The sequence below is a fragment of the Acyrthosiphon pisum genome, chromosome A2 (genome assembly GCF_005508785.2).
Source record: "Acyrthosiphon pisum isolate AL4f chromosome A2, pea_aphid_22Mar2018_4r6ur, whole genome shotgun sequence".
Classification (NCBI taxonomy): Eukaryota; Metazoa; Arthropoda; class Insecta; order Hemiptera; family Aphididae; genus Acyrthosiphon; species Acyrthosiphon pisum.
Genome location: NC_042495.1, coordinates 46023075 through 46036403, shown reverse-complemented (window position 1 = coordinate 46036403; position 13329 = coordinate 46023075). Strand labels below are relative to the sequence as shown.

The 13329-nt window shown below is 33.3% G+C and overlaps 1 protein-coding gene across 2 annotated transcripts in view; it reads right to left on the bottom strand.

Annotated features, from left to right (window-relative positions):
• Positions 1–13329, bottom strand: part of LOC100166230 — a 54823-nt gene that overhangs the window by 28964 nt on the left and 12530 nt on the right. The window contains exon 1 of one of the 2 annotated variants that reach the window (XM_029490075.1): positions 6519–6609. The exons of the other annotated variant lie outside the window; for it this stretch is intronic. Coding sequence (XP_029345935.1) covers positions 6519–6594 — 76 coding nt within the window. The 5' untranslated portion in view covers positions 6595–6609. Of the gene's footprint in view, positions 1–6518; positions 6610–13329 lie in introns of those variants that run through there. 2 annotated transcript variants of the gene reach the window in all.

Below are 13329 nucleotides of genomic sequence, written 5' to 3'. Positions count from 1 at the left end.
TTTCACTTTTTATTTTATTTTTTCCTACGACCAACGCTGCTGCTGCCGCCGCCGCCTCTATTGCTAATTGCAACGACCTACTTATGCAACGCGCGCCGCCGTTCTTCCTCAATAATAATAATATAATATATACCTGCGAGAACGTATAATATTTACGCGTTAGACATAATATATACAGTCTAAACGTGTACCTCGGGTGTATAATATAAAAATAGGTATGATATTCTATGCGAGTCTCTGCAAACACATATAATAATATCGTTGATGTACAAACAGAACGATGCAGATATAGCTATTGTTCGTTTCCACGGTATAATTTTGAAACCGCGTCCTTTTTACCATTATACGCATAATAATATTATTCAAATATTGTGTTTTTATGTCTTACATTTTAATATTATTAGGTATACTATAACATAGGTACGCATGATGAAAACAACGCTGGCAACGGACCATTACTATTATTATTATTATTGTTATTGTAGTATAGCCTTTAATACCAGTATATTATAATATTATGATCGCAATAAACGAATTGTTATCAATATTACACGTCATAACGATACGAGGCGAGTATTTAGCATAACAATAATAAAATATTGTACTTACACACAGGTACCTTGTTAGCCCTTAGACTTTAGAGCAATATGATACTCGTATTATCTTTTACGTTGAAAAATATGCACGTCAGAAGAATTTTGCAGAATTTTATTACTCGGCAATATTTAACGATTTTTGTAACTTAAGCCGATTTATATCGATTTATAACAATATTATATTATTATAATACACCGATATCGATGGTGATATGTATCGATGTCACCAGCAATATATAGACATTGAAAAACCGAACGGCGAGTTAAGTTTAAAAAAATAATAAGTACCTGTTTTTATTTAAACATAAAATACAATATTATAATATTAATTTAATAGTAAGTATAGTATTATTATAATCTGCTGTTAGGTTATTTGTTTTAAAAATATTTTTCGAGTGATTTGACGTTGAAACCGATAGGTGCCTTTTAAGTTACGTATAACCAATAGGCATCTACGATAATATAAGATTTAGATGTGCGTTTTCGTCATCGTGGAATTTATCTGAAATTATTATTACTATATTATTACCTACCTTATACTACATATTATCATATCGTGTAGTATTTAAATTATTTTTTTTATCGAATTCTAATATACCTACTATTATCGTTATGTGAAATTTTTATGAAATTTGAATAAAATTCCATGCCAATATAGGTATAACAGTCATATTATATTATGTATAGTATTAAACGTATACGAAAAACCGCGTACAGCATATTATAATAATATAACAATCGCAGAACGTTCACCGTAGTTTCAGACGAGAATATAATATCCTATATCGAACAAAATGCCAACAACAGTATTTCATTTTGACGACTACGTATATGTGTACCAGCTAACATATAATATGATCCGATAAATGTTTGCAAATATTGTATAAAGTTATATACCTCAATAATGACGACATTAAATGGAATGCGATATTGTTCGTGTCTAACGTCCCTGTAGATCCAAATTTAAGACTGTAATGTTTCCTCCAGTAGTAGTCCTTCATTATTGCCAACATGGAACATTTAATTTCAATAATTTCTTCTAATCTCTTTCAGAAAAGACGTGACTAGAGAACCACTGCCTTTCAGAAATGAAGATCTCCCCATCATTTTCAATATCTAAGTACTGGTAATGGCAAAGCACAAATGCATTTTATGTAAGGTATCAAGAAAATATAAATATTCATTTTCTCTGCATAATAAGTTATATATTTACCGGCATGTTTGTAACTATTGTAGAATAAAAACAAACGGAGAAATCGGCAACAAACAGTTCCACTGAAACGATTTTGAATTTTGATAAGCCTTTAACGTGTATAAAGAAAAGCACGCTCTGCCAGCATGTCGATATTTTTCTACCAACTGTTTTCTTTATATTTAATTTATTGCTTGTGTCTATTATACAATTTAAACAATAACCAAAACGTCATATTTCTATGATTGAATTCGATATAACAATATATTGTTCAAGTTTAAAATATAATATGGTTAGAACAATAAAATGGTAAACTTGTTATACATTTACAAACATGCGCGAAGAAAATATTCCATGCTTGAGTCAATCCGGTGATGTTTGAATAGGTAGGTAGTAAAATACTAAAATATATAAAAACGAATTTATTAAATAAATATATCACATTCTGCAATATTGTTGAGTGTTGACAATACATTATAGAATTGTGTAAATTTATTGAGTAAGAATATCGTTGAAGAATAATATTTTGTTTTTAAATGTATTATAAGATCAACAAAATTTTTGGTAAACATCACAGCACAAAGCTAATAAGTCTTTGTGGTCATGTTATGTATATACGTGTGCGGTGTGCAATGTAACATCGGTTTAGACACGAACCACGGGATTGATCATTTCGCGAGCCTGCGTGGAAACATTTTTTTATTTCGAGCCATTTATGGTTTTGTAAATGCTAGTTTGTATTTTTAGTAGCAAAGTAGGTAAGTACTCCAAAAGTTCATCGACATGCATGAAGTATCCAAATATTATATTTTATAATATAGATATGGTCAGATGGAACACGATGTCCACACTCTTTAAACTAATTCGTTAAAATCTTTATTTATCTGTGTGTGTTGAACATCAACAATATCTCCAGTGTGCCAAAAAAAATTAATTCGTATTAAATATTAATCAATCGGTTTCATGATGATATTATTTGACAAGAAAGCTGCGTACAGCTTTAATTAGTTATTATTACATAATCTACTGCTATAATACAATATAATATTATAGTAGGTATTCTCAAACTGCGTATACACTTCACGCACTTATACTTATCTATATATATATGGTGGAAACCTAATTATTATAAAAACCTGTAGCATATGCCAATCATATTATAATATTGTATCATAATTTACGAGTAAAAACCAATTAGTATTACAAATATATAATATTATGTATCTATACGACTGCGAAGTTTACACTTTTGCAATATCATGTACATAATAATATACGCGATTAATTTCCAAGTGGCGACCGTCCATTGTTATTAGTGAATTAGAAACCCGTTTAGCCCGTATGTACAATGTACCTTCCTATGTTCTGCAAGTATATAATTCCTATGTAACATATGCTTTCGATCCTCGCCGAGTACATTATAATAATAATCGCCAGAGCGGCAGCCACGACCCACGTGCGAATAAATGAAACGAAATTTAAAAAAAAATCAAGTCCCGACGAAAACCTTCGTAATAATAACATGATTACCGCACGTGGGGAGACGCCGGGCTGCAAATGGCATCGGCGGGTATCGTACGTGGGCAATAATATTATAGGTACGCGTATATTGTAATAACGTTTATGCTAAACAACATCCCGGAGACACTCGAGATAATATATTGTTATTATTATTATTATTGTGAAAAAGGAGTAGTGCGGTGTTTCGAGAAATAAATGCACATTAATATTATATTATACGAATATATACGATTGTAACAGCAGCGTAGGCCGAAAAATCCTTGCCGATCTCCGACGACAGCCCACGCCGGTAAAATCGCGTTACTGGAGAGGTCATCAAACCCAGGAGACGTCATCGGTGGTGGTGGCACACGATTCGACTTTGGTTCTTTGTAAATTTGCACGAAAATAAAAATTATGTAAAAAAAATATTTGTATTATTTTATTAAATAATATTATCGTTCAGATCACTAGAGATTTCCGCAGGAATTTGCGACATATAGAAACCAACATGACACTCGGAGCAATACGAAGCCACCGACGATCCGTGTGCGAATCGACAGCCACTGTCGTCTTCCGTCATTCGTATAAAACGCTCTGCTTTATAATATTATATTCGTCCCCGGCCATGCGATAAATACGAACGTAATGTATTTTTTCATTAGCGTCTTCATTATCAACCTTTTTGCATATTATCATATTATTATTATCATCCTCGTGTTGCATATTATCGTATAATTATTATAATGCAGCTGCAATTCGATCTTTGTTTCCTTTACCACGCCCGAATCAACGGCAATAAACCGTTCAAAATAATTATACGAACGCCCGTGCGTGGTTTATACGATCCTGTAAAATTAAAAATGTATTTACGATTTCCTTATTGGTTTTTATTTTTATGTGATTTAACTCATACATCTAACAGAAACATATCCAATTTTTGGCGTAAAAACAAATCTGTATAATCGTTTACCTATATATAGATTTGTTTAGAATAAATTCGAGTAGATATTATAGGTACCTATAATTCTGCATCACGTAGGCGTATACAAGCTAGATTGTGAATTTTTCAAAAAAACAATCTATTATAATGTATTTAAATTAGGTAATTGCACTGAGAAAAAAAAACATATTGACCATCGGTCACTATATTTGAATACGAAACGTCAATAAACAGAATAGAGATAAACACTTTTAAACACGATTTTCACATCGATTTGAATCCTGCGCCGTAAAATCAGAATTCCTTAACAAGTAGTTGAGTAACAATGACCATTAGAACGAACCTATTATATGCCTACCTAGCTACGATGTCTACTACAAGTAATGAGACGATGTGAAATAGGTACATTCCAACGGGTTATTATACGCGTACAGAACTGTAGGCAAACGTTAGAAGAGACTTATATATACGTCATTATATTATATGTATATAGCAAACGCTTTAAAGTTAAAACGAAATAGTTCACAGGAAATTGATGACCAAAGATTACTTCGGTAAATATAAATATTTTTTTTTTTAACGACTGGTAATTTCATCTGCAAATCAGCAACTTTATTATTCTTCCTTCCACGTTATTAAATGCCGCAGAACACCGACGGTCGACATATCTATACATAATAGTAAGTCGTGTTAATCTGCAACTATATAGGTGTATGAACTAATAAAGATTCAATGTACCTATACAATCATTTCTGTTTGATAATCATTGACCTTCCTTTGTGTTATTAATTAAAGTGGATTGTATAAAAAGATCACTGTAATTCCGAAACTATATAGAACATATTATATTAATTTTAAAAATGCACCAATTCGGCCTTGGTGAACGTTTTGTGAAACACGTACGTGCTATAATCATATCGTGTGTAAGAATCTATTTACGCATAAATTATAAAATATTTTAATAAGGGCTGTCGTCTTATTTAAAAAAAAATCTAAATTATACAAAATTATACAGATAGCGGATATGGGATCTGTGATAAAATAATATTGTTCTGTCCGTGGAGCAGAAATATAATATTATAGCAAATAAATTTTTTAATTTTATTGCATATATGTTTTCTTAGTATATTAATATTTATGTCGTAAATTATCGGACTATGCAAATCATGTCCCGAAACTCCAATTCTAGTGCGTTTATATCACGCCGGAGATCTTTTCGGCTGAAAAAAATCTTAGAGCAAGCCCCGTATAATTATGACAGATTAAAAACGTTACTGTGTTGAAAATATATAACTAGGTAGGTACCAAAAATAAAGGTATACGCGTATGTATAAAATATTATGATAAATTAAGATATACTATATAGACGCGTCTGTTTGCGATGGACGGGAAGATAACATTTTAATGAAACATTATGCAAGTAAATACACAAAAAGGCGGTGTCGGGGTCAGTGCACAAGTGTGTTAAGAAAACTCGCAGGGCACAGCGTCCTGCAGCATTAACGTCTCCGGTGAATAATCTTCTTATAATCTTATCTTATATAGGTACAGTTTCCTACACAGATGTTACTGCTGATTCGCTGCTGTAGAATGTTCACCGTGACGTTTTAATACGATATTAGTATAATTATATTTATTAATACAAATTATATAAAAATCCGGGGGTATATAGTGGTGCATTTACAAGCGGTGCAGAGACGGCGGGAGACAACGGTAATTTATCATCCCTTCCCCGAGCCTTTTTTTTATTTTATTTTACTTAACAATTTATTTGATAAATTGTTATGTTATAATACAGTATCCGAACCGTGGTTATTGATGTACTCGGGGTTAGGATGTTCATGACTTCAAAAACAATTGCATGACAAATATTATACTCGAAACATATCATAGTAGGTACCTATATGTCCTTAACAAAATCAAAAATCACATGATTAAATGCGTTCAAATTTGCCGTTTTATTGATTTGATATAATATACTATAATAATTAATATATTTCATAATATATTATAATATACAAATATTCTTAATTCGATTATATTATTAATAGAATCTATAACAAAGTTAGGAATATAATGCCAACAATATAATACATATACCTCCCATAAAGGTAGTATATCCTACGTGCGTATGTCAGTAAAAGCATGCGTAGGATACCTTTGTATTACATGGTAATAATCTATTCCTAAAAAAATGTTCTTTGAAATCTAAAATTTAGGAAAAGTAGAAAAAATTATACCTTAATATTAAAAATGCAAAGTTATACGAAACAAAATGTAATATTACTGTTTATGGATTCAAATGGATTTATATTTTGATCTGCATCGTACACAGCTGGAAGAAAAAAAAAATTAAAAGTCATCAAAATCCTAACCCTATATATTTATGATCATACATTTACAAATACATAAATCAATTTGTATTTATGGTTGTTTTTACAACTAATTTAAGAAGGTTTTTTCATCTGAATAAAGTAGCCTGTTATACAACCTATAGGATCCAAAACAAAGAATATAGAGTATATAATATAGTCACTTATAACCTCAGCTACCATTATAATACGCCAAGATACACCTACTCCTATAATATGACACTGACAACTCTTACGATGACGAGAAATACATTGCACACATAAAATATTGTCACAACACACTTTTTTTCACTAAATCTTAAACTTTTAATATTCTATTATTATATACAATATAATTACTAAAATGACCAATCTTGTTATATCATTGATTTTACTATATTATATTGACACATTTTAAATTTAATAAATAAAAAATAAAAAATACTTTTACTTATTATTGTAGTTGTCGATTAGATGACAGTTATATTATAGAGAAGTACATTTTAGACTTGTCTTCAATACTTAAATACCTACAATGCAAGAATGTATTTTATTTTTTACATTTTGTTAAACAGGCCACTATAACAAACTGACTACGTTTCCATAAAACGCTCACACTAAAGTATACTACACACTTTATAATAGTATAATATAATGAGTGTACAATTTTAATATTATGGTGACGTGCTTGTATATTAAATCTGTCGTCGTGTCGGACGTAAACTGTTATTTCGTTCTTTTTTACATATTTTTATCCGTCCCAACTCCACGACGTGTGTTCGGTGTACCTATTATATTTCATTCTAAGCTCGGTGTTATATATTATTATATACGGTTTTTCTCGGATTCCATCGCATCGGACGGCACATAACTTACGAGGACGATGACAATACTGTACCTAAGACGTACGGCGCAATAATAAAAATAATAATAATACAATGTCTCTCAGACTACATCGTATATGTTTACGCGCGTGTGTGTATAACAACAACCTTGCAGGTGTTCTGGTCGGGGGTGCGTGCAACATGCAGCCGAGTGCAAGACGCATACAAATTGGACATGTCTGGTGTCCGTTTGTTTATGTGTATCGTTCCCTCCCCCCCCCCTCACGATCGATAAAAATCCGGAGACTTTAACGCGACCGACGACGGCGTTGCGATAATTTATTAGCACGTTTTGTACTCATGATGGTAGCGGATAAAGTGACGAAAGGACAAATATAAAAAAAACCTTCACAGTATCTTATATAATATTAATATATTACACATCAGCGATATGTGTTGGTCTATTTGCGAGCACTGGTGACGAACGTGGTGTCGTCACTGTAGCCGTCGCGACGCATTATATCGGATAGAAAAACGGAAAAAACCCTTTTCACATTTCCGCAAATTTCCTTCGCGGGCGCGACGAAGAAAGCAGAGAAAACAATAATTGTGTAGGTATAATATAATAATGTGTGTTTGTATTTTGTACACAATATAATATACACGTACATATAGATATCATACACATATATATATAGTATACAATATATCCGCGCAGTTGAATAACGCGCGAGGTACTGATCCGTGATGCGTGCACTTGTTTATATAAAACCATCGTTGCCGTTTCACGACGATAAAAACTCTCGTCTGTACGAATTACATACATAAAAATTTGTTTCCTTTACCTCCCTACGGAAAATAAACCCCACTGCAAATAAACTATTGGAATTCCATTTATGTAATTGCGTTTTTCCTGGCGTACGGTTACGCAACATATAGGTAAGTATATATATTATACATACATACTATATATACCTGCGTGCAGCTCCGCAAACTGTCTATTTATAAATTATAATCCACAACGACAGGGCCACAGCCATTTTACCGAAAACCAATACCTACTGTAAAATTTGAAATAAAATCCGTACACATCCGTGCACGCTCTCCAATTTGTGTGCACTAACGAGAACCATTACCTATACTATACATGTTTTGACCGACTTTAAATGATACTATTACCCGAACACCGGGTGTACTTATATACAAAAAACTCATGACATAATATTGCAAAATCCAAGCCACCTCAGTTTAATATACTTAAAGTTACAATAATAATGCGTTTATTTTGATATGGCCACAACGCGCGTGGCGTCCGTTCCATTGTGACCATTGTGTGTGCTTTTTCGCGTTTATATAATAATGTACAAAGGTATATTATGTTATTCACGTGCCCGCACGGATTCGTGTTTCTCGAGGTTTTTTGAACGGTCGACCGATTATAATTATTGTGACAACTATATAGTACCTAGCTGCGACACTATATTATGTGCGCGTGTACCTATAAGTAATGTGACGTTACGATTTGTCCTTACAAGGAACTGCTCCCAATTGGCGGCACACATTCGGTAAAAGTGAACGTTTCAAAAATGTTGTTGACCCTCTGAAAATTCGTAATAATGACATTTACTCGAGATGATTGTATTTTATTCGCGCAAAACCGCCAACAGCCGTATTTTCTTCGGCCGTGAGTGGCCGCCTACAACATGCAGTGCGTAGGTACCTATATAATATTATATGGGACATTGCGGATATTATATATAAATTATTAATATATTAAATGCAATCCGATATCCATCATAATATTATATGATATGAGTATAATATTTTCTCACATTTTTTACACTCATTTACAGTTTCAAACATTTAGTATAATAGGTACATACAATAATATATTATTACCTACATAATATACACATTACACATACATAAATACTATCCAGACGATTGGGTAAAATTGATGTATATATTTTCGTATTGTGCCAACTACTGAAGAATGACATTCCGGCAACAATTTTACTATTTTTTTCATATAACGGATATTAAAAATATTATAAATCGTATTATATGTACCATATTATATTATATTATATTAGTGCTACGTACTATATACAGTTTGAATTACCGAAATTCTACTCAGAGTTCTCTACAGAATCACGAGTATTCTAAATCCAAATTATTATTGTATACAATATCCGTTCGATCGGCAGCATTCCGACTCGACAGAAACCGCGGGATGCTCATTATACAAATCAAAGACAATTATTTCGTACATTTCAAAAAGTATATAGGCATCATATTATTATATATTATATTCTAATATTTGTCTATTATGCGCGAGGACTACAATAATATAATAATGGGTCGTATGATACAAAATAGGATCTACAACCTGTATTATGCGCCTCCGAGACCTGACAACGAGTACCCCTGCGGGCCTGTTACAATATTATATTATAATGATTATAATTACTGGCGCATGCGGCGAGGAATAACGCGCGCGCGCTCGCCCGTCGGAGTCCGTGGTTCCAATCAAATGTTGCGACGGCGAAGTCTTTATAAGAATCCCGAAACAAAAACCATACACTCGTTCGTCCTGGAGCTGTTCAGCGTAGGTATAAGTCTTGTGGAAGGACATAAAAGAATTTTTATTCTCTAATCACGTGTGTCGGGCACGCAGGTCGTGCACGCTGAGTATTGGGTCGACGGCTCGGGTCGTCTTCGTCGTACACACAACGATGAATGAGTACAACTATAGATATTATAATAGTACAGTGTTCATATTATTATAATAATATTATACACACGCTCGAGCACAATGAGCCGTGTCACTTATAATGTATCCTACACTAGTCGCCGCAAGCGTATAATCACCCCTTTGGTTGGTAGGAGAAGGAGAAGGAACATGGAAGGGGGAGATTTGGCAGAGCAATAATAATATTCTCATTTCGGTCGCGCCGAAACAATAGACCGTCGATTAATGAGATCGATAATATTAATAATAATAATTGACCTTTCTGCCCTCACATTGCCTTAACGGTGTTCAATATACATATTATTACACTTATACCGTAATATAAGCCGGTTCATCACTTCGTTATACCGATGCAGCGCGTACTCTCGACACCAAAATATGTATATTATGCTTTTTTCGCAGATATTTGGAGGTATTCACACACACTGACAACACAATTAATTATCTTTTCATCATATCAATATTTTTCATTTTTAATGAGTGCTCTTTAACGTCATCAAATGACGTTAAAAAATATGTCGACGGCATCGGGAACGATTCAAATCTAAATAACTCTGAAATGAGTTCAATGGCATAAATAGATCATTGCAGGCAACGCGACTGCATTAGGACTTAGAAGTCACTGACTCGCGCACCTGATTCCGTGTCCATGGATGCTTTTGGAGTACATATTGAGTATTTTTTAAGTAATTAACAGAAATAATATTAGGTACTTTAAAAATTAAATGATGAACTTGCAGCTCAATATTGACAACATTTCCAAAATCAAAAACTTTTTTTATTGATCCTATAATGATATTTCTAAGACGCCAAATAACAACAGTATACCAAAAATCATGTTAAAATAAACATAGGTATAATAAAAAGAACAGTACCTACTTTTATAAAGGTAATTAGATTTCATATGTATACATATTTAATTCAATAAAAATATATTGACAATTGCATTATTAGACATATCGTATTAATTGTGATCTCACATTTTAAATGTTAATTGAACAGAAAAGGAGTCCTTTTGGATTTTAGCATTGTTCCTGAAATTGCATAAAATATACGCCACTGAATGAATTTCTTGCGTAGGACGAATCGTACCATATATTTGATATTATTACATACGTGTATAATATAATATAATACCCTGGGTCACTGTAATTCAGTATTATAATCGTGTCGGTTTTTTGTTTTTCATCCGAGCAGACAATTTTTTTTTCGATTCGACTCCTGCTTCTATTCCACGCGCCACGCGTTTAAAAAAGCGACTACTACATGCACATTATATTATAAACAATAATAATTTATATATAATATATATATAGCATGCCCGATGACTATACAGCAGACACTTCCTATAATGTAATATATATTATATTGTTATTATTATTTTATAAAAAACGTGTCTATGTGGTGTTTTCCCGGCAGCGACAGAACAATGGCTGACGAAGACGAAGACGACGACGACGATGATGATGATGACGAGGTAGGTTATATCCTTGGCGTTTTGTGTAAACGCATTACACCGGTGCAGACTTCCTACAGATTTCGCACGGATTACTGCGCCGGAGGAAGAAAAAAAGCCCAATAAAAAATCAATCTGTTCGTCAAAGCTGAACAGAATCCAACTGCATACATACGGGTACAGTATACGCAATCAACCAGCGCCGCCGCATAAAAGGGTTGACCATGAGACCGATGGCTATTTACGCTACACGCGACGACCTGGAATAACTATATAGGTATATCATAGTGTAATAATATGCAGCATTAAATTGTCGAGTCTACGCAGTGATATTTTAACCGACCTTGACTTGTGATTTAATTTTTACCTCGTTATTAAAAAGTCTTCTGAATAGGTATCGTTTTTTTTTTTTGCCAATGTCGCGAAACTTGTACATAATATTACTATGCAGGTACTTACATATGATACCTATCCAGCTGGTTACAACAGTAATATCGCTTATAATTTTTCTCTATGTATATGTATACATTATATTCGACGATTGTAATATTATTATAGTTGCGAGTAAAAAAATATTATCATCATAAAACCATATACGACAATAATAATAATAACACGTATCGTAATAAACCCTTGTTCGGAGTCAAACAGGAGAGAGACATGTTGTCACATTATAATATAATCAAAATCAATTGCAATACCGACCCTGTTATGTACGAACAGTGGTGTAAAAATGGCATGTGTCAAAAAAATTATTGATACCAACATTTTTTTTTTAACGAAACCCAACATAAGTATATATACCTCAGTGAATAGGTAGTAAAAAATATCGAGTAATCGATCTCTTTCGTCCGCCGAATTTTCAAAATCACGTACCTATATTACACTGGTTCTTATTTTTGTGATATCGAGAGACATTATAGTGTAGCAGTAGTGCAGGGTAACTAAATTATAATATTTTAGTGTCGTTTTACACGGAAGAATATAACGACGATGACAGCAACAACAGTAAAATAAAATTAATTGAACGTCGCCGGTTTTCCTGTCGAGAGAGAAATGTGTCGTTTTTTGAAGTCGTCGCCGACAATGGGTACATATAGGTACCTAGCTAGTATTATGCTTATTACATCATAATAATATTATACAAGACATATGAGCCCATTAATACGGCACACGCGCGCAGATCACACGACGTGATAACACTAATTATTTATATTATAATAACCCGACCGCGCCCGCGTGTCGCGCCACTCCGCCTTTTACACAGCTGCAGCAGTTGCGATCTACAGGTCGTCGTCTATGTGTTTGACGTACCATTTCATATTGTACGCATTGCCGGAAGACGTCTGAGCCGGTTGTCGTGTTAAGTACAATGTGAATTACGTTTTTAATAATCGACAACTTAGCCTACCATATAGGTACCTATATATATTATAATACGCTCGCAGCCGTCGATCTCCGGCGGACTCGCAAGTCATTTCATATACGAACAAGACCCGGCTCGGCCGTTACACCTGCAGCGGTGCGCAATAATTACATATTATATTAGTATTTTAATATGTTGCGTATTATATATAATGACAGCCGACGACTGGTTTACTCGGGCGCCGCCATATCCCACACCAGAGCGTGATATCCTCCGACTACTGATGATGAGTTCCGTTTGTATCATTCCGCGGTGATCGTATATAGGCAGGTACGAGACCCCCGCATGG